The sequence below is a fragment of the Crotalus tigris genome, unplaced genomic scaffold (genome assembly GCF_016545835.1).
Source record: "Crotalus tigris isolate CLP2741 ecotype Arizona unplaced genomic scaffold, ASM1654583v1 scf7180000024400.591365, whole genome shotgun sequence".
NCBI classification, from domain to species: domain Eukaryota; kingdom Metazoa; phylum Chordata; class Lepidosauria; order Squamata; family Viperidae; genus Crotalus; species Crotalus tigris.
In genome coordinates, this window is record NW_024100568.1 from 321038 (window position 1) to 341063 (window position 20026).

Here is a 20026-nt window from a genome sequence, read left to right on the forward strand (position 1 = left end):
CCCTTCTACTTTGGGGCGGGTTTACTGTTGTTTCTTATATAGTTTTTAAGTTGTCCGCTGTATTGTGAGTTTGTTTGTATTGTGAGCTTGAAGTATTTTGTATTTGCACAAAACAAAATGGAATGAATGAATGAATGAACGAACGAACGAACGAACGAATGAATGATAATTATGCATTGAGTTTAGAAAAGCAAATATATGGTTAAATTGAGATTTCTTTTATTTGCCAAATGTTAGAAGCCAAATAGCATTAATTACAACTTAAATTTGATTATTTTGTCAGAAAAATCCAGACACCTTCAAATAAATCCTATTCATATCAACAGTTTGAAATACAATTTCATAGGTATATGTGTTATCTACATGAATTGTAATGAAGTGCTCCTTTCTAAATTTTACTGATCATTTTAAAGCAAGAGGCAGCATAAGTATTCCTAATGTCTATATCAGTGATGGCGAACCTTTTAGAGACTGAGTGCCCAAAAACCACCCTGCCTGCCACCCTGTGCCCCGCCTGCCCGTAGGGCCACCCACCTCCACTGCCCGTTGCAACAGGTCACCCAGGTGGCTCAGCAGTGCCATGGTGGTCACACCCTTCACCCACACCCTGCAGCATCATCTGTGCATGATGGAGCGCGAGGGTGGAGTCTTGTCCCTGCTACCCAGCTGTCATGTCCTTGGCTGATCTGCTCTGTGCAGCTGCACCCGGGGACAACTCTCCTCCGGGAGGGCTGCTGGTAAGGAGGGGGACATGGGGGAAGGCAGGGCTGGGGCGAAGGCACACGTGCCCACAGAGAGGGCTCTGAGTGCCACTTCTGGCACACATGCCATAGGTTCACCACCACTGGTCTATATGTTTGCTTGAAAAATAACTAAATAAAAGTAATGTTTACATTTGACCACATATAATTTCTACTGAAAATTGCCAAAATGAAGTAAATGACACTTATAAAAAATAATATATATAATAATGAACAGTATACAGATTTTTAAAAATAATATACAGGTATATGAACCAAATATATATCAGACTCACATTTTTAAAAATAGTGCACTATTGCTCTTAATTTTAATTTTTAATTTTTTCTTCTGTTCTTTCTCCCTTACATGCTGCAGTTGCTAACATATTATGGAGAGAGGAAGGTACTATTATTTTTTTCTCCTTTCTATAATAATGAACATGTCTCATATACATGTAATTTCTTTCAAGCACACAATAGCTATAGTTATTATATTTTAATTATGTCTTCATTATTTTAATTATATCTTCATAAATTGCTGTTTCAATTTAAATTGCTTGTCATTGCAAATAATGAAATGTGGTTATTTTCATTCAGAAAAAAATTCAGTATCTATGGCCCATATTATATGTATTATCACAAGCAAATTCCAATGGAGGATTTCCCCCCCCCCCAAATATGCCCTTCTGCTTTCATAAATCATCTAGCTAATCATGTTATATATTGTCAGAATATTGACTGAGGGATATAAATCATCTTTTTTTATAAAGAATGATATATTGTGAATCTTCTAAAAAAAATTGCATTATCTGGTATCTTGAAGTTACAAACCTATTGATCTTTTAAACTTGCAAAATTGCCAAATAGATAAAAAGGAAACTACAGAGCTTCATGCCTAATAAATTACTTCTAATAAATAATATATAAGAATGGACTTAAAATTCAAATATATTTTAAATAGAAATCTCACAATTTAAAAAAGATGTTTCTTGCACACAAATCCTGTTTGGATTATCCCAATGAAATATTTTAAGCATCAACATTCAACTTAAATGCATATGATATAGCAAAGGACTAGTTAAAATTTTGAAACAACAGATTCCAAAAAGCTGATGAATTGAACTCAAGTTTAAATAACAATAAAAGTGACAGAGATAAATCTTTTAAAACATATAACATTTTATTTGTGTTTCATAGAGCCTATGAAACACAAATAATATATGTTTTAAGAGATTTGTGATTTTGAAATATTAAGTTTTACTGAATCTAATAGTAAGACTCATTCACAAGGTCATCTTCTTTTTATGGTCTCCTACTCCTTTGCTTCTAACAGCAGTTTGATCTGCAGATGTTATTTTGTCACTGTTCCATAGGATGAAAATATTCACTTATTGATTTCTTTGAACAAAACTATAAAAGCTGCCTAGATTCATCCAACTCATGCTCCAACCTCTTAACTATAGTATTTTTATTAATTTAAATTTATCTCCATTTGATATAAGACAGGGATATGTTAAAATGAATCATAGAAACATGGAGAAAGATTGGGGACACATTAAACCCTTATATGTCTTTGATATTGGTAACGTTTTTATTCTTTCATAGTCAGAACAGAACAGAATACCAGAGTTGGAAGAACCTTGGAAGTCTTCTAGTCCAACCCCCGACTCAGGCAGCAAACTCTATATCATTTCAGACAAATGATTGTCAAACCTCTTCTTAAAATTTGTCCAACAGAAGACAATATATGTAGTTCAAGACTGAACTGTTGGGTTCTTAGTGCTCTCTAAATCTGGTTGTTCTCTTGTAGATATTTCATTATCATGTTAGTTAATGCCATCAATATGAAGGACAGTGGGTTTTATTGGATGTTTATATATAGGAGCTTGGCCTGCCTGTTTTATTGAAAGTGTGCTTCCTTCTTTATGGTACCTTAATTAGTGTATGGTTTCCTCTAATTGCTTATCTAATCCTGGGCAAGAGGAAGCGCTGGGGCTGGAATGTGTTCTAGGAGATTTGTTTCCTTCCTAGGGTTTTAACTGTGTTTTTGAAATGTTTATTGGTGATAGATTTGTCTGAATGTCAAGCTTGTAGAAATTCCTTAGCATTTTGTATTTTCTTGATCTAAGCTCTTCAGTTTCCCAACTGAAACTGGCTAAATCTGTTCTGTTACAGACTTAAGGAGTTTTCATTATGTGTTCTTTCTGCCCATTGGTATGGATTCAGTCTGCTAGTCTTCTACCTGTCTGCCTACATAATGGATGTTACATTGTATGCTTTAAATAGTTTAAAAAACCTTGGGTCTCTAATGTACCATAGTTTCATCTGCTAATGACAATATCCAGAAAGATAGTGCATCGTTGTTTCCTTATTCTCCTGTACATTTTATTATTTTATTAATACTTTGATTGTCTTCTCTAATTGCTTCTTTTTATTATGATGAAAGTGTTATTTAAATAACAGAACCATATTTTCATTTGTATGTGTGAAAGTGTTACTGCTACTAGACATTGCATCATGGTCTCAGCTATGACTCCTAATAGTGGTATTTCCATGGGTGTTCCTATGTTTGGTATATTTGTTGATCGAACTAAAAGTAGGTGGCAAGATGAAAGTCAGTGTATGAGTTCCATAGGTCTTGATATTTCAATCTTAGTGTACTCTATTGTACTTAATGTTGTACTTAGTGTTGTATAGTACTGCTGCAATGGATTCTATTGCTAGTTCTGTATCTATGGATAGGAAGAGTGCTGGACATTACATAAAAACTATAATTTCATCCTCTTCTGTTCTTAGGTCTTTGATTTTCTGGAGGCAATATAGCAGGGGTGTCAAACTGCTCGCCCATGGGCGGACACTTCACCAGGAAACCATGCCCACCCCATTGCCGGCAATGGGAAAAAAGCTCCGATACGTTGCGTGACATTATGTGATGTTGCGAATTTGACATGTCTGCAATATAGTGATGAATTGATAGACTATTCCCTCCTATTTATGAGAAGTCCAAGTTTTTGGTGAATTCATAGCTATAATGTATGTTGGGGACCCTGATAGTGATATGTTTGGACAAAATGGGCTTATGAAGTTTTAGGTATTTCATGGCAATATTTGAAAGACATTTGTATTCTTGTTCACTCAAATTCAAGATTACTTTCAGAAGCCTGATTTACTCCTCCCTGAGTCTGGAACAGAGACAAAAGGTCTAATAGCCAGAAGTATTTGATGTATGATTTGCAGCCTTTTAATCATTAGATATGCAGATTCAACAGAAAGGACTATAAAGAGAATATAGTATTGAATATATTTCAGTGGGTAGGAAACTAAGAGGATATATATGGATGTCTGAATGGGTCTGGTGTGTTTATACCCTATTTTTAATAGGATTTGTAGTAAACTGTAAAACTTATTAAGTTTTGAGATATTTTTCTTTATGTCTCTTTTTATAATGAATTCTTGTATTTAAATTCTTCTTGAGTTATTTTTTACTGTGATGGTCGGCATTATAATGTGTTTCAGAAAGTGTACCTGGTTATCTTTGATTAAGGAAATTGTTTATAAATAGTTGAGAGAAAACAAAATAACATCTGATCATGAACTGATAATGTTATTTAACCTGATAATGAAAGGTCTGCAGGAAGACATCCAAGCTCAGAGAATACCAAGAACCCAGTTTGTCATTCCAAATGACAATAAAATTGCTTCTTTGCTTAAAAAAATACTTGGGTGTTTATCTATCTGCTGGATCACTCTCTAGATCAGTGGTTCTCAACCTTTTTAATGCCACGACCCCCAACCGGTCGTAAGTCGAGGACTAATCAACCGGTCGTAAGTTGCAGACTACTCAACTGGTGCAGCATCTTTTGCAGAATGGGACTTTTGGTGGGCTCAGCAGGGCAGAGACAGCCTGGATAATTCCTATTGGCTTTTGAAAGCCAATAGAATTAGACTCTATTCAAGAGAGTCTATTTTATTGGCTTTCAAAAGCCAATAGAATAAAAGGGAGTAGTACAGCTAAGGAAAAGGGGGAAAAATGGTGGACTGCGTTGTTTGGCGACCCCTGTGAAATGGTTGTTCGACCCCAAATGGGGTCCTGACCCACAGGTTGAGAGCCACTGCTCTAGATGTATGAATGGTTATAAAATTAAATACAAATATTGTCTCTATTCTTCACCTTCATTAGTTAGAAATCAAGGAAATTTCTAAATGGGAATAGAAATGCAATAAGAATTTTATATCCTTGTAAATTGCCTATAGTTATTGCAGGCTCTGTATCTGTGAAAGTTTGAACAATTTGTGGTACTTAAAATAATTATATGAAGCAGGGAGTTTCCCCTTATATTCTTACAGAAAAAAGTTACAAAGGATTTTACTGGCAGTAGATTTGGTGTGTCACTGTCCCTGTATCGGTTAACTAATGGATACTAGTCTGAAGGAAGTATTTAATGTCTTTTCTATCTTAGAAAAAGTGGGAAGTACACCCCAAAATGTACTATGACCAGAAGTGTATGCCATATTTTTAAATATGTTGAAAAGCTGATATACCCAAGTAAACCAATCATTTTGGAGGGTAGAAATTTTTTCTTGGTGTTTTCTTACTAATTAAATTAAATTCATTTCCATTGCTGGATCTAATCTTAAAAAAATTGTACAAAAATTTACCAGGTCAGAAATCCAGTCCTAAAAGTATATGTCCTGCTCAACACTAGTTTTCATTTTGGTATCCTTTGAGATATATTATCTTAAAAAATACCATCCCTGACACTCTAGTTGTCAGATACAGATGGTCCACTAATACTTACCCTGGCAGAACTATGTTTTCCGAGATTGGACAATCATTTGTCTGAGTTTCCTGCCTGTGCAGGGGGTTGAACTAGAAGACCTCCAAGGTCCCTTCCAACTCTATTATTCCATTCTATTCTAAACTAAAGTCAAGTCATGATTGACTATATGTAAAATGCTATTTTAAAAGGCATATTTTAAAATATCATTATTTTCTATGGCATCACAGAACTTTAATATTTTTAGTCCCAGATATAGGATAATGACATGTACTGTATAAGGGTTTGTTTCCATTTTACTTAAAAAAATTCAGAGTGACATTCATAAGGTCATTTGTTTGTCATTGAGGGTATTACATGAACTCTTGAATTTACATTTTAAAAAGCCCTATAGAATCGGACTTACTAACTTCTCATGCATTAACAAATCACCCTCTTTGGCTTCTAATTAAGGCTCTGTTTAATCATTTAATTAGGGCTATGTTTAATATATTTTAACATGTTTTTTGCTCCTAAGGTCTGGGAATTGGTAATATGTTCTATGTGTTTTATGAAGATGGAATCAAAGTGATACAACCAGTAGAGTGTGAATTCCAGAGACACATCAAGCCTAATGAAAAGCTCCTTGGATTTCAGGCAAGTATTCTTGAAATATAGTTATTAGGTTTTTATTTTTTACCTCAGTAATGAACTCTGCCAAACACTGAAGATGTTCTTTCAAACAAAAGAATGAAAGACGTTCTTCATTATCAGTGTATTTTTTTTAAGTGTTTGTTTGGGTTTTGTCAGTGATCCTTTGTTCCCCCCAAAAAAATCCTGGTTCCAAATAAGTGAGAATATAATAGTTGAATTAATGCTGTTCTATGAAGGTTTCCTTAAATATTTGCAGAAGATGTGTTACGTCAAAATATATCATCAGTGTTAAAATATGGGAGTGCAACTTATAGCAACATTAATGGCTATCATTGGCTTTAAATGATATGTCAGGGTGTGTATGTAAATATAGATAAAGCAGACTAAAGAAGTCACACATCTGGAAGAAATGTTAAATTAGATTTAATTTAAAATTTATATTGCATAAAATTAGACTGAATTAAATATTTAATTATTATTGATGTTTATTGATAAATTCTAGTACAGCGTAATAAAGTATTGAGTTAAATTTCTCATAACAACATATACACAAGCAAAGCTCTGAGATTATGATAATTTTTCTCATGTCATTTGTAATATTCTGTGAAATCTAGATAGTGAAAAAGGTTTTCCAATGGCACTTTTAAATCCAAACACTAGATGAATCAAAAGTTGGAATTAAGATTGCTGGGAGACAGTGGTGGTGAACCTATGGCACAGGGACTGGCCCCACCCACCCAGTCTGCCATGACTACCGCAGCCATGCCCACCTGGCACCCGGTGATAAATAAGTGGGCTTTGTGTTGTAGTTTGGGCATTGGGTCTCTAAAAGGTTTGCCATCACTGACCTAAGATATGCAGATGATACCACTCCTAGTGGCAGAAAGTGAAGAGGAACTAAAGAGCCTCTTGATGCAGGTGAAGAAGGAGAGTGCAAAAGTTGGCTTGAAACTCAACATTAAGAAAACCAAGATCATGGCATCTGGACCTCTCAATTCCTGGCAAATAGATGGAAGAAATGGAGGTAGTGACAGATTTTATTTTCCTGGGCTCCAAGATCACCACAGATAGGGACTGCAGCCAAGAAATTAAAAGATGCTTGCTCCTGGGGAGGAAAGCTATGGCAAATCTAGACAGCATACTAAAAAGCAGAGCTATCATCCTTCCAACCAAAGTGCGTATAGTCAAGGCCATGGTTTTCTCAGTTGCAATGTATGGACTATACGAAAGGCTGAGTGCCAAAGAATTAAGACCTTTGAACTATGGTGCTGGAGAAGACTCCTGTGAGTCACCTGGACTTCAAGGTGTTCAAACTGGTCAGTCCTAGAAGAGATCAACCCTGACTGGTCTTTAGAAGGCCAGATCCTGAAGTTGAAACTCAAATACTTTGGCCACCTAATGAGAAGGAAGGACTCACTGGAGATAGATAGATAGATAGATAGATAGATAGATAGATAGATAGATAGATAGATAGATAGATAGATAGATAGATAATCAATCTACAAGACATATTCTATAATGTCAATTATTTCTAACAAATAGCTGTTATTCTGAAATGATTTTATATTTCAAGGCAGCCTTTTCTTTATGCAGAGACCCTTTATAAGTGGGGTTAGGAATTTTATTTATATTTCATTTTGACATGTGATTATTCAGATTGTGTCTTCACAGTGTATCAGCAAAAAACTGTCAAAAATGGAGCCTACAAAATTCTAAATCAACTATAAAATGTGTCTCTTAAAATATTCCATATGACGGTTATCAGTTTTTTCTTATTTTTTATGCCAAGGAAGTTCCTGTGAATGGAAATGAGATAGTTGCTTAACAACTCATCAGTGCCTGCTGCTTTTTCTTCACAAGAAGTGATAATCTTTGATACCTCATAAGTATTGCTACAGCAGTCTGCTAGGATGCATCAAATAGAAGCAATTATGTTAGGAATAAGTATCATATGTATGCTAAAATATTTTTTGATGAGCTGTCCCTAAGAATATTAGGAAGAGAAATACAGACACATGTGCCATAATTCTAAGCTTTTTAAAAAAAGATATAGATGTAAAAGATTTTTCTTTTTCAAAAAAACTGCTGCAAAATATTACATTATTTAACATTAAACAGTTTCTTTATTAATATTGGAATATTAAAATCATTTCTACTCATATTTGGTAACTGATTTATAATGTGTTATTAGAAATTGATATTTATTAATGATCAATATAATATACCATATAAATCCATGGAGCACTTTATATTTGGAAACTAAAAGGATGCTTAGGGATATTCATGGAATATTTGCCCATTACCTTAAGGAAGCTTTTTTTCCTAAAATTATGAATTCCAAAGTATATTTTGTCTTCAGATAAATTACACACATTCATACTGTACATATGTACATACATACCTACATGTATTCAGATCCAATACTGATATCTGAATTCTTAGGTAGGATCATCCTCTCCATATTAGTAATTAAATTAAAATCATACACAATTAGGAAAATGAAAAATAGGTGTTTTTTTAAAAAGATTCTTGTATTTATAGCAACTCAAGACTCTATCAATATTATCCTTCACTTTAAAAGAAGTGGTTTTGTCTACTACATTAACAATAATGATATATATATATATATATATATATATATATATATATATATATATATATATATATATATATATATATATATATAACTATAAGGCATTCTCAGCATTTCTTGTGTAAATACAATAAACATGACTATACATTTGATAATATGTATTCTCCCATCTCAAAATATTGTAACAATGCAGGATTAGAGATCATCCTGCTTGCCCTGGTGCAAGGACAGCCCCAACATGAACCTATGCTTAGCCTGCCACAAAGGCTAATTATGACCATTTTTTTCTTGTTTGGGTCAAGGTTAATGTTTCTCAACCTCTGCGAGCACACATAATGCTGTGTTGTCTGCCTTGGTGTTAAGGTAGTTAAAGTATGTGTTCTAGTTAGATAGCATGTGTTATGGTGGGCACAGTCTCTCCCTTCTGGTTGCTGGTGTCATCCTGGGCTGCTTGAACAGTGAAGCACTGGGTATTAGTTTTTTTGTTCTTTTTAAGCCAGTGAACTGAAAAAAAATCTGACTTTTTAAATTGTCTTGACAGTAGTGAACCCACCTGTCTGCCTGCAGACTTGTGAAATGCTGAGCAAGCAGCCGGTTTATGGATCAGCCTGCATTAGAACTATAAGTCTTCCAAAGTCCTTTCCAATGTTATGATTTTATAATTGCTGAATGTTATTTATTCATGCAATAGAAACTATTTTCCCCTAAAGATCCACTCACAGAAATCGGTATTTGGCTTCTTGCCATGGGTAGGCTGCAAAAGAAGGCAGGGAAAATTCATTAATCAGTAGCCTCTGTTGGGACTGAAGGTCCAGCCAGAATCTGCCTAACTTGAAAACTGGACAGTAATTTCTTAAGCCAGCTTAATTTCTAGTTGAAGGCTGCCACATGGAATACCTTTGTCATATGTCATAAAATTCATTAATGTCAAAAATAAATTCAGTCATAATATTTAATGGAACTCCTATTCATTTCTGGGGATTTTCCTGAACATAATATTGTTTTAAATCTAATGCACTGAGATTATTAACGTTCTATAAACTGTTACATTTTTATTTAGAGCTATGAAGTCATAGCTTTGTTTATTTAATAAAGTGAAATATAAATAGGATTAAATGTGTTGGTACAACATTAGATGTATTCCTAGCATATAAGAAACTTCTTGGAATTTAGTAGTTCATTTTTTCATATACTCCAGTTTTGCCTGTTTTGATCTGCAAATACTTCCAGTATCTTTCACATCTTGTAACCTGCAAAAATATATAATTATAAGGTAATATTCATCTCAAAAGAAATATTATTTAACAAATATTTTATAAGTAATTTCAAAAGAAAGCTAGATTGTTTAAGATATATCATTTAAGATTGCTTGAGGAGGGGGTATCCTGATGCAGGCATGTGAAATATAATGTTGTACTTAAAACTAAAATAATAGCTCAATTTTATTTTATGCTGTTGGAGATAGGAGATCGGAGCTCATTTTCTCTAGATATATCCTTCAAAATGCTTGCTTTCTAAACTAGCTATATTCTTCCCTTTTCCTCCACTCACCCCAAATTTTATCTTAATTCTAGGATGAAGTCTGTCCAAAAACTGATGGGGATGAAGTCCAGCGATGTATCTGGGCATCAGCTGCTAATGTCAAGGATAAATTCATATATGTAACTCAGCCGACTTTGGACAGAGTGCTAATTGTTGATGTACAGTCTCAAAAAGTTGTGCAGGTAAGATAACTTATTATATAGTAATTAACTAATTGCTAAATGCTCATGTTTGAAGAAATACATTTTTTCAAAATATTATTCAGATAATGTACCAACTCATATTCAAAAGAAGAGCACAGGGCTCCTCACATATGCTTACCTCAGCTGTTGCCTTTCAGGTATTTGGGACTCAGAATTTCCAGCCTGTATAAATATTTTTGAGAGCTGTAGATTGAAACATTTGGAAGTTGGAATATAAAAGTTCTTTTATATTATGTTACACCTTGGAGATTTTATAGATTTAAATGGCGATACCTCCCAAAAAATATGTGGCATGAACTTTATTGTAAACTGCACATGTGAGGGATCTATGTTATACACTCTTCTTCCCCTCCAATCCCTGGAAAAATAGTCCTCCACAAAACCAGATCTTGGTGTGAAAAGGGTTGGGTCCACTAAGCAGTGGCCACTGTGTCAGGCTAACCTGGATTGTGAAATTCCAAAGAGCTTTTACTATTGTGTTGTTAGAAGGCTTCCAATAAGGCCTGAGAAATGCAAAATGTTTTTCAGAATTAAATCCATTTATTGTATTGTGCTGATATTGTTTTCTGTCAAGAGTGGTTAATAGCTTCCTGTAAAATACCTGTAAGCAGGGCTTTTTTGTCATAGAACGCCCAGAACAGAGTTCTGGCACCTTTTTTGGATGGAACCTTATAGGGTAGGTAAGGCGGGTTGTATGACATGTGTGAGTTCCGGCACCTTTTTTTTTTTTTTTTTTTTTACAAAAAAAGCACTGCCTGCAAGTATTTATTGTGAGTAACAAGACAATTTGTCTTCATTGATTATTGATTTGGTTTCTATTAGGTAAAACAGGAGCTTAAAATAAACAACATTAAATTTGCTTTTGTCATACCTGTTAGGAATTTGGAATTATACTTACAAGTCAGCTTTTAATTCCAGATGACAAGTATGATTAGATTGTCTATTTTTACTCAGTCCTAAAGCACATGTTTTTTTCAAAATTACTCTACTTTATAACCAAATCAGTTTAATGCAGTTTATCAGTCATATATTGTATCTTACTACATATTTTAGGACAACTCTATTCTTTTAATCTCTCCAGTCTTCTAATCCCTAGTGGAAGTATTAAAAAAATCTTGATAAGGCATTGCATATTGAATAGATATTATGCATGCTTAACAAACAAACATGTACAAATCAGTTGTGACAATAATAATAATAAAAACTGTGCTCACATGCTTTGACAAATCCTGTAACTGGAACATGATTCAGGTATCAGAATAATAAATAAGCTTTTTTATAAATTCAAGGAGAGATTATGAGTCAAAGCACATATATTTATATAAGGCAACTAATCTATGTTTTCTTGGAGTCAGTGGGAGTAGATGAATATTTTTTAATGATGAAACAATTTCATTTTTAAAAATGAGGCAAACTTGATTTCCATTTCAGTGTTAAAGCTAATTTTATTATTATGGTAAGATATTCATTTTGAGTGTGTGCCCCCCCTCTCTCTGTGTGTGAAAATATAGATTTTTCACATTTTGAAAAATGTTATCCAATGTAAATACTTTTCTGTATTACTTCTTTGAATATGAGCATTTTTGTGAATATTATTTTTTTTGTTGTGAAATGCATCATAAAATTTGGAAAACATACAAATGTCAAAATACAATTATGACCTGACTGATACATTGCTATAGAATTCAGTTTGCATTAAATTAAATTACCATGCCATCTTTCTGTAGAAGTAAATCTTACTGAATTCAGTGTAGCTTATATATGTACAGATATGCCTATTAATTATGGATTAAGGAGAAAATAATTAACTTCAATTTATCTAAGTTTATTGTCAATCAACACTCCAACTTTTACTTTCATTTATTTTTGAAAGTCACTTTTTTTCAATGCATTCTGCATTAAAGCAGCAGCCACAGTCTTATAGAAAAATCTACTCAGTTACTTACTTACTTATAGTGTGGTAACAATCATACAAATGTGTTCCTGAAAATGCTTTGCAAAATTGTGTAATGTCTGTCCCACTAGATAGACCAAATAAGAAAATCAACTGGACAAGATGGCTAAAACTACTTTCTGATTTGTTATAATAACAGAATCTTGCAAGTCTGACTGTGTGACAATACTCTTCATCCTTCACCCCATTCTTATATTCAGTGAACTAGGGAGGAATCTGCCTGATCTGTTCCCAAATATTATCTTGATTTTAAGATATTTAAAAATGCTTTAGTCCCTTTGTCTACAGATCCTTCATATCTTTGTCAGTCATATTTCTTATGAATGTACTCTACATTACATTAGGTAATTGCTAATAAAAATGCATACACTAAAGAACAGCAAGCTTTAGTATGAAATTGGGATGAATGAGAACATTGGAAACTGGAAAGAAACACTACCACAAGTCTACTGATTTACTTATTTTTGCTTTTGACATTAGCATAAAAGAAATTGGGCTCAACAAATTGCTGGAGGCTTTTGAAATTCTCTAACTGATTTGTGGACCAGAGAAATTGTGTAGGCAAATCTTCCAGTAAAGGACAAAATTCTCCAGCAATTTCTCATGAACAACTTTTTATTTAGCATTGACAGTAGCTAAGCTCAAGGGAGAACTTAAAAGGGTAGAATATCCTTAATAATCTATTCCTTTAGGATTTAATAAAAACATGGGAAATTGAAAAGACTATGCAAGAGATAATAATGTATTTAAAACTGGACAGTCATACAAATTCTTTGCCATTTCACTAATGCTAATCAAATATCAGAATATCACACTCTGCCCATTTCCCTTTGACATAATTTCTAAAGCAGCCTATTATAATCTAGTTTTTTTAAAAAACTGCATAATATTTTTCTGCTCAGAACCAATTTAGACTATTACAGTAATGGATTAAAACATATACATTTGCATTTGCAGAATAAAGTATAAACAACTATAAAGAATAAAGTATAACAATTCAGAACTGTAGATGTTGTTTTCCTTTGGGTCCTTAGTTCATCATATAAGTTCTGCATTTTTGTGCATTTACATAAATAAATGCAGTTCATGCATGTTCATGATATACATACATTTATGAAAAAATTATTTATATAACATATTAAACAAAGAAACTAATTACAAATGTTTAAAAGTACTATAATTAGATAAGTTTCAGATTTAGAAGTTTTCATCCATGACAAAAGAAAACCAATTAAAACCATCCAGAAAAATGTTTTCAAAGTTTTGCTCTAGGGAAAAAAAATCATTTATCACTTTGTATTGAAACACAAATAGTGATCTAAAAATGGGATATTTTAAAATATGTTACTGTAACTTTTCTTCAAACAGTATTTTTCACTGCATAAATAAGCATAAAACATTTAATAAGCAGCTGTGTTCTTCATAAAAATAGGGAAAAAAGGGAAAAAAAGAAAATCAATTTGATTAAAAGTGTCCAGGAAAGATTTGTCTTTAACACTTTCCAGTGCTCAAAAATTTTCTTTATACATTTTCTTTATAACATCACAAATAGTGTACACAATTAGATATGGGGACTTTTAATAAGTGTAATGTGACAAGTTAACATTTTGATTACTATAATTTATTATAAAAAGTTATAGAGATGAAATATCATACCACTCAGCAACATAATTATTTTTTTAAAAAAAGTTAGAAGAATCAGATAGTTCTAGTGCATGTAATTTATATTATGTAGATATAAATAATATGCATTGTTTCTATTTTTTACTTGGTGTTTGTGAAGTTCAAACCAAAAAAGGCTTTGAAATTTGAAGTGCAGAAAGATCTGTATTAGAATATACAACATTATTTCAGTATAACATTTATTGCAGTTTACATTGGCTGTACTCACAGCCTTTCTCTACCTGAATGGCACACTATATTTTTATCTATATTTTGAAAAATAGAATAGATATGCACATTACCATGAGAGTGAAAATTACCCCCAAACATGCATGTCATGGTGAAGAGAATGAAACAATGTTATTTTGTTAAAATATAACTAAATACATAAGAAAAGTTGTTTTAGAATGCAGTGTTACACTTGTTATGCCAGATTAAATTCATTGTTACCCTATAATTATTTCTCCCAAATTCTTAGGTAAATATATTATAAAATTAAATTAAAATAAAATAAAATAAAAACAATGGTCACACATACATATAAACCAATGGAATGTATAAACTGCACTGAGAGATCATACCCAAATGAAAATACTGCAGTGGAAAAAAATGACTAAGAGCTGAAAAAAAGTGATGTAGTAGGCTATTCTATTATTTATGATGCAGCTTTATCCCAGCTCCAAAAAGGCACAAAGAATTTTCCACCATGGCAATAAATCTTTTTGAAAAAGAACTTTGCTCATATCAATAACCATCCTGCCATGTCACTGCAGAAAATATATACACTGCATGGTTATGTCTGTGAAGAGTATAACACTGAAAGACTACTGTTCAGATGATGAGGTCTGCACATCTAGCCTTATAGTGTTCAAACTTAGAACTCCAAAGGAAGTGGAATACATATTGGAAAAAGTACTCTATAGTAAACACTTTGATTGCAAAACACACAGGAACATATAATATACTTTGGGCAGCTTGAACATAAACCTGTTATCAGGTGGCCTGTGCGTTGATATGTATTTCTATAGAACTTACTTTTTTGTACATTTGTAGATAAATCCTGTTTTGTTTTGTTTTTTTGGTTGGTTGATTTTATTATCTCTTTCTTGTGGAAAGTAGTAGAATGCTTTGCTTTGGTCATTGGATTATTTGAAACAGGAATATATTGAATATATTTATCTGTGTTTTGAAAGTAGCCACATAGGGACTCTGTTCTGCTTCTTGCTGATGTCTTTGTGGCTGTTCTGTGTTGGACATTTTCCAGTTCTATCTGCATAACTTAGCTTTCTACATATAACATTTCAAGAAATGAAGGAAAAGTGTCACAGTATTTAATTTCTTTGTTAAAATGATATAAAAAGGATTAAAAATATCTATCTTTGATTACATATGTACAAAAATACATATAAACAAACTTTCATTGGACCATTTTCAGATAAAATTATTACTAAACTGACATAGAAATGAATATAATGAACTGATTGTAACTAAGACCAACTGATTCATGAGAACTAACATCTATTTAATATTAAGATAATACTAATTATTAGTGGTATGTCAGAGAATGAGGTGAGATATGGGATAAGAGATTATTTGTGTGACTTCTGTGGAAGTAATGAGGAACTGCAGATGGCTCCATAAGAGCAGAGCTGATGACTGTGGCAAAATGAAGAACCAGCCTTGGAATTCTCCAGAACTAGGACAAGATCAGGATTGCTCACAAGGATGCCATACAGAAGTTTCTGGTGAGGAGACCATAAGACAGCTGAGGGAAAGTCATGTTTGTAGCCTTTATGGACATAGAAGTCACATATTTCCTTTCTTAATCATTTTTGGAAATTGCTTGTTATATGTTTCTAGATATTATGAAAAGCAAGTCTCATTACATACACTAATGCATATACATTAGACAGGACTTGCAAAATTAATCCACCTGGAAGGGAGACCCTTGCCGGGGGATTTTTCAAAAAATTACCATGTCAGACAATGGAGCAAGAAAGGGGGAAAACTCCCTGGAAAGAGAGCCACTGACCCAACTGGAACCTTGCTGGATGTTGGGATCCGAGAGGTCAGATTCCTCCGGAGAAGAAGTGGTGGAGACACAGGACCACAAGCCTCGCTGGTCAATGGGCGTTGGAAAGAAAAGTGAGTGGAGAAAGGAATCAAGAAAGGTGACCCTGAGACGGGGGACCAAGCAACCAGAATGGAAGCAAGAGATGGAGAAATCCCTGCACGCAAGTGAAAAGGGAGAAAGCTGGGCACCGTACTCAGACTGGATCCTAGAGAAAGCTATTGACCTGATGAAGAGAACTCTCAGCTCCCTAGGAGAGGAGAATCCTGAGCCCTACGGCCGCCCCAGCTCCTGGAGCCGCAAAGGGAGAAACACCGAGGGGGAAGTGGAACCTGCAACCCCAGGGACATCTGCTGATCCAGTAGTCCCCACCCCCTACCAGACCACAGATGGCGATCTGGATGGAAGACACTACCACCAACAACGGAGGCACCGATCCATTCCAAGAAGTCCGCCGTTGGAGGTGAAATTCAAAGGGGAGCCAACACGCTTGGGGTTTTTCCTAACCCAAGTCCTCAGCTACATGGAGGAATACGGGCAAGACATCCCCAGCGACAAAGCCCGCATCCGGATGGTGCAATCTGCCCTGGATGGACCAGCTGCAGATTGGGTGGTGAACTTGCATGACTCCAATGCCCCAGAACTCAGCAACTTCAACCGTTTCATGTCCCGTCTAAGAAGACGATTTGAAGATGCCCTGGCTGATCGCAAAGCCCGTGAAAGGACAAAAACAATGAGGCAAGGCAAATGCCCAGTGGCTGAATATACACAAGAATTCCGGGCCATTGCCAGCAAACTGAACTGACCAGAAGACATCCTCCTTAGCCATTTCAAAGACGGAGTAAATTATGATCTATATGATACTTGCCTGCCCCGAGGGGACCCACACGAACTTGAGGAATGGTACATCTTGGCAGAGGAAGCAGAGATCGACATATTGAAAAGACACCGCCGAGGAAAACAATGGAGGCGCTCCCCGCCTGAGTTGACACACGAACCAGTGAAACCACCAGCTACAGCCAAGAAGCAAATGGGGTGTTTCAAGTGTGGAAGAGAAGGGCATCAAGCTGTAGAATGCCGCTCCAAAGCCCCCCAGCACAACCCAGACAGATCCCCAATCAGCAAATCCGGAATGTCTTCAGCTAAGCCAAAAGAAACTGCTATGAGAATGATGGAAATTGCGGAACCCCCCACTTCTGCTCACCAAGGGGAAAGTACTCCAGCCTACACCACAGGTCCGGTGGATGCCTCAGAGGACAGTTCAAAGGGTGAACCCTGGTAAGTGGACACATCACACCCATCCTCAAGACAGTGACTATATTAATTCCCCCCATACCCGAAGCTGTGAAGGTGAAAGCCTTAATAGACTCTGGCTGCACCCACTGCCTCATTAGCCCAACACTAGTGGGGAATCTGGGCATTCCATCGAGGAGACTGGAACAACCAATCTCATTTGGCCAGTTAGATGGATCCATAGCAGGGGGGTGCCAGCTATCCTAGCCACTCTACCAATACACCTCTCCCTGGGCAAACATGAGGAGGACATAATGTTTGTGGTGACCCCAGGCATGGAATGCCCAATGATCCTAGGGATGGAATGGTTAAAAAAAATGGAAACCTGGGTAAATTGGAGGACGACAGAAATCAAATTCCCGAAGGGGGACCCTATGGACTTAAAACCCCAAGGGAGGCTACCAGAATCAAGAATAGAAAAAGCATTCATGGGAGAGGAAAAGAGACTAACAGAAATACCAGAGGAATACAGAGACCTTGCTGAAGTTTTCAGTGAGGAGAGGGCGAATGAGCTCCCCCCTCACCGACCCACAGACTGTACCATTGAATTCAAGCCTGGGGCAAAATAAAGTCCCTACAGCCCTGTAAAAAACTTGGACCAAAATATATAGGGCCTTTTCCAATTAAAAGGATCATAAACCCAGTAACAGTAGAATTAGAATTACCAAAAAATCTCAGACAAATACACCCAATTTTTCATTGCAGCTTGCTGAAAAGAGAGCATCAGTCAGATTTCTGACCAAAAATCCCCCCACCACCACCTCCAATCATGGTAGAGGGCAAACAACACTTCGAAATAAAGGAAATCCTAGACTCTAGGAGATATCATGGACCGACTCAGTACCTAGTTGCCTGGAAACACCTCCTTGCCTCACAAAACAAGTGGGTCCATAAACGTCATGTCAGAGCCCTGAAGCTGTTAAAGAAGTTTAACAGTATCCTAACAAGCCTGACTAACTTTTACACCTGTTTTGTTTTCTTTCAGGTGGATCTCTCTTATTTTTGAGGGGGCCGGATGTCAGAATCCAATTATACTTCATCTCTAGTTATCAGTTAGAGAAAACCCCATTTCTGCCTTCTCTGGATTCTGTCATACAAGGAAGGGAAGGGGGTGAAGAAAGGGGCTTTATGGCCCTCACTTCCTTCGGTACAACTTCAAAGGGATTGAATGTGGATAGCACCAAAAGGCCTTATCATAACAAAGGAGGCTATTACCTTTCATGTAGTTTTCTCTGAAGTCTCCATCCACCCGGCAGAAAGGAAAAGGGGTGGGAAATGTAATGCCTGAGACTGTTGCTGGAAGTAGGGGGGGATTGGGTGGGGCTACTGGGAAACCCCTTAAAACCTTGAATGGGAGAGCTTGGACCCCAAGTCCTGTCTAGAACGCCTGCAACCATTTTCTCTTAATAAAGGATTCCTGTTGGAAGAATTATTCCAAGAGTTCTGTCTTCTTAAGATGCAAAGTGGGGTGGGTCCTTACAGTGAGTTTCTTTGATGAATGAAGTTTGATGCAAATTTAATTTTGTTATTTTTAATAAACAATAAAAGGATTAGCATTGATTTTGTGAATGTGCACTCCCTCACTCACAGAGAGTGATGCATACACACATACATACATACATACACACTCACACACAAACTAACAATATAAGCTTTTCAACTCTGCAGCAAGTGGGGGATTGAACAGATTCCTAACTAACTTAGCTGACAACTTTGTCATCCAAAAGTTAGAGGAGGGTACTACAGGAAAAACAAAGAGCTCTCTGATAAACAAAAAAAATGGAAAAAGGGACACATAACTAAGATAGACTATCAATAGATAGCCCGAATCTGCAAAGATGAAGTCAGGAAAGCAAAGGTTCAGAATGAACAAAGACTTGCAACAAAAGTCAAAGATAATAATAAAAAAGTTTCTTTCAACATATAAATAACAAAAAAGTCAAGGAATCAGTCAGCCATTAAAGAAAGAAAATGGCAAGGAAGTAACAAGCAGTAGAGAGAAAGCAGAGCTGTTTAACTCATTCTTTGCATCAGTCTTCATGCAAAAAGAAACTATAGCCCAACCTATCAACAACATAACTGTAAAATACAGACTAGAAATAAAAATTAAAATAAGCAAGAAAATGGTAAGAGAACATCTGTCTGACCTTGATGAATATAAATCACTACGACCTGATGGATTACATCCCAGAGTTCTGAAGGAACTGGCAGATGTTATCTCAGAAACATTCTACCATATCTTTAAAAAATCTTGGAGCACTGGGGAACTACCAGAAGATTGGAAAAGAGCTGATGTGGTTCCCATCTTCAAAAAAAAAAAAAAAACAGACCCAGGAAACTACAGACCAATTAGCTTAACATCAATACTTGGGAAGATACTGGGGAAAAAGTAATTAAAAAACCAGATCTGTGAATGTCTAAAAACAAATAAAGTTATAACTAGTAGCCAGCATGGGTTTGTTAAAAACAGATCATGCCAAACCAATTTTATTTCATTCTTTGACAAAGTGACTAAATCAGTAGACCAGCAAAATGCTCTGGACATAGTATATTTTGA

The 20026-nt window shown here is 35.2% G+C and overlaps 1 protein-coding gene across 4 annotated transcripts in view; it reads left to right on the plus strand.

Annotated features, from left to right (window-relative positions):
* Positions 1–20026, plus strand: part of FSTL5 (follistatin like 5) — a 353800-nt gene that overhangs the window by 295818 nt on the left and 37956 nt on the right. For 2 of the 4 annotated variants that reach the window (XM_039329531.1, XM_039329532.1), the window contains exons 10-12: positions 1117–1143; positions 6036–6154; positions 10319–10468. In XM_039329531.1, the coding sequence (XP_039185465.1) occupies positions 1117–1143; positions 6036–6154; positions 10319–10468 (296 nt within the window). The remainder of the gene's footprint in view (positions 1–1116; positions 1144–6035; positions 6155–10318; positions 10469–20026) is intronic. The other 2 variants (XM_039329533.1, XM_039329534.1) reach the window with 1 other exon arrangement.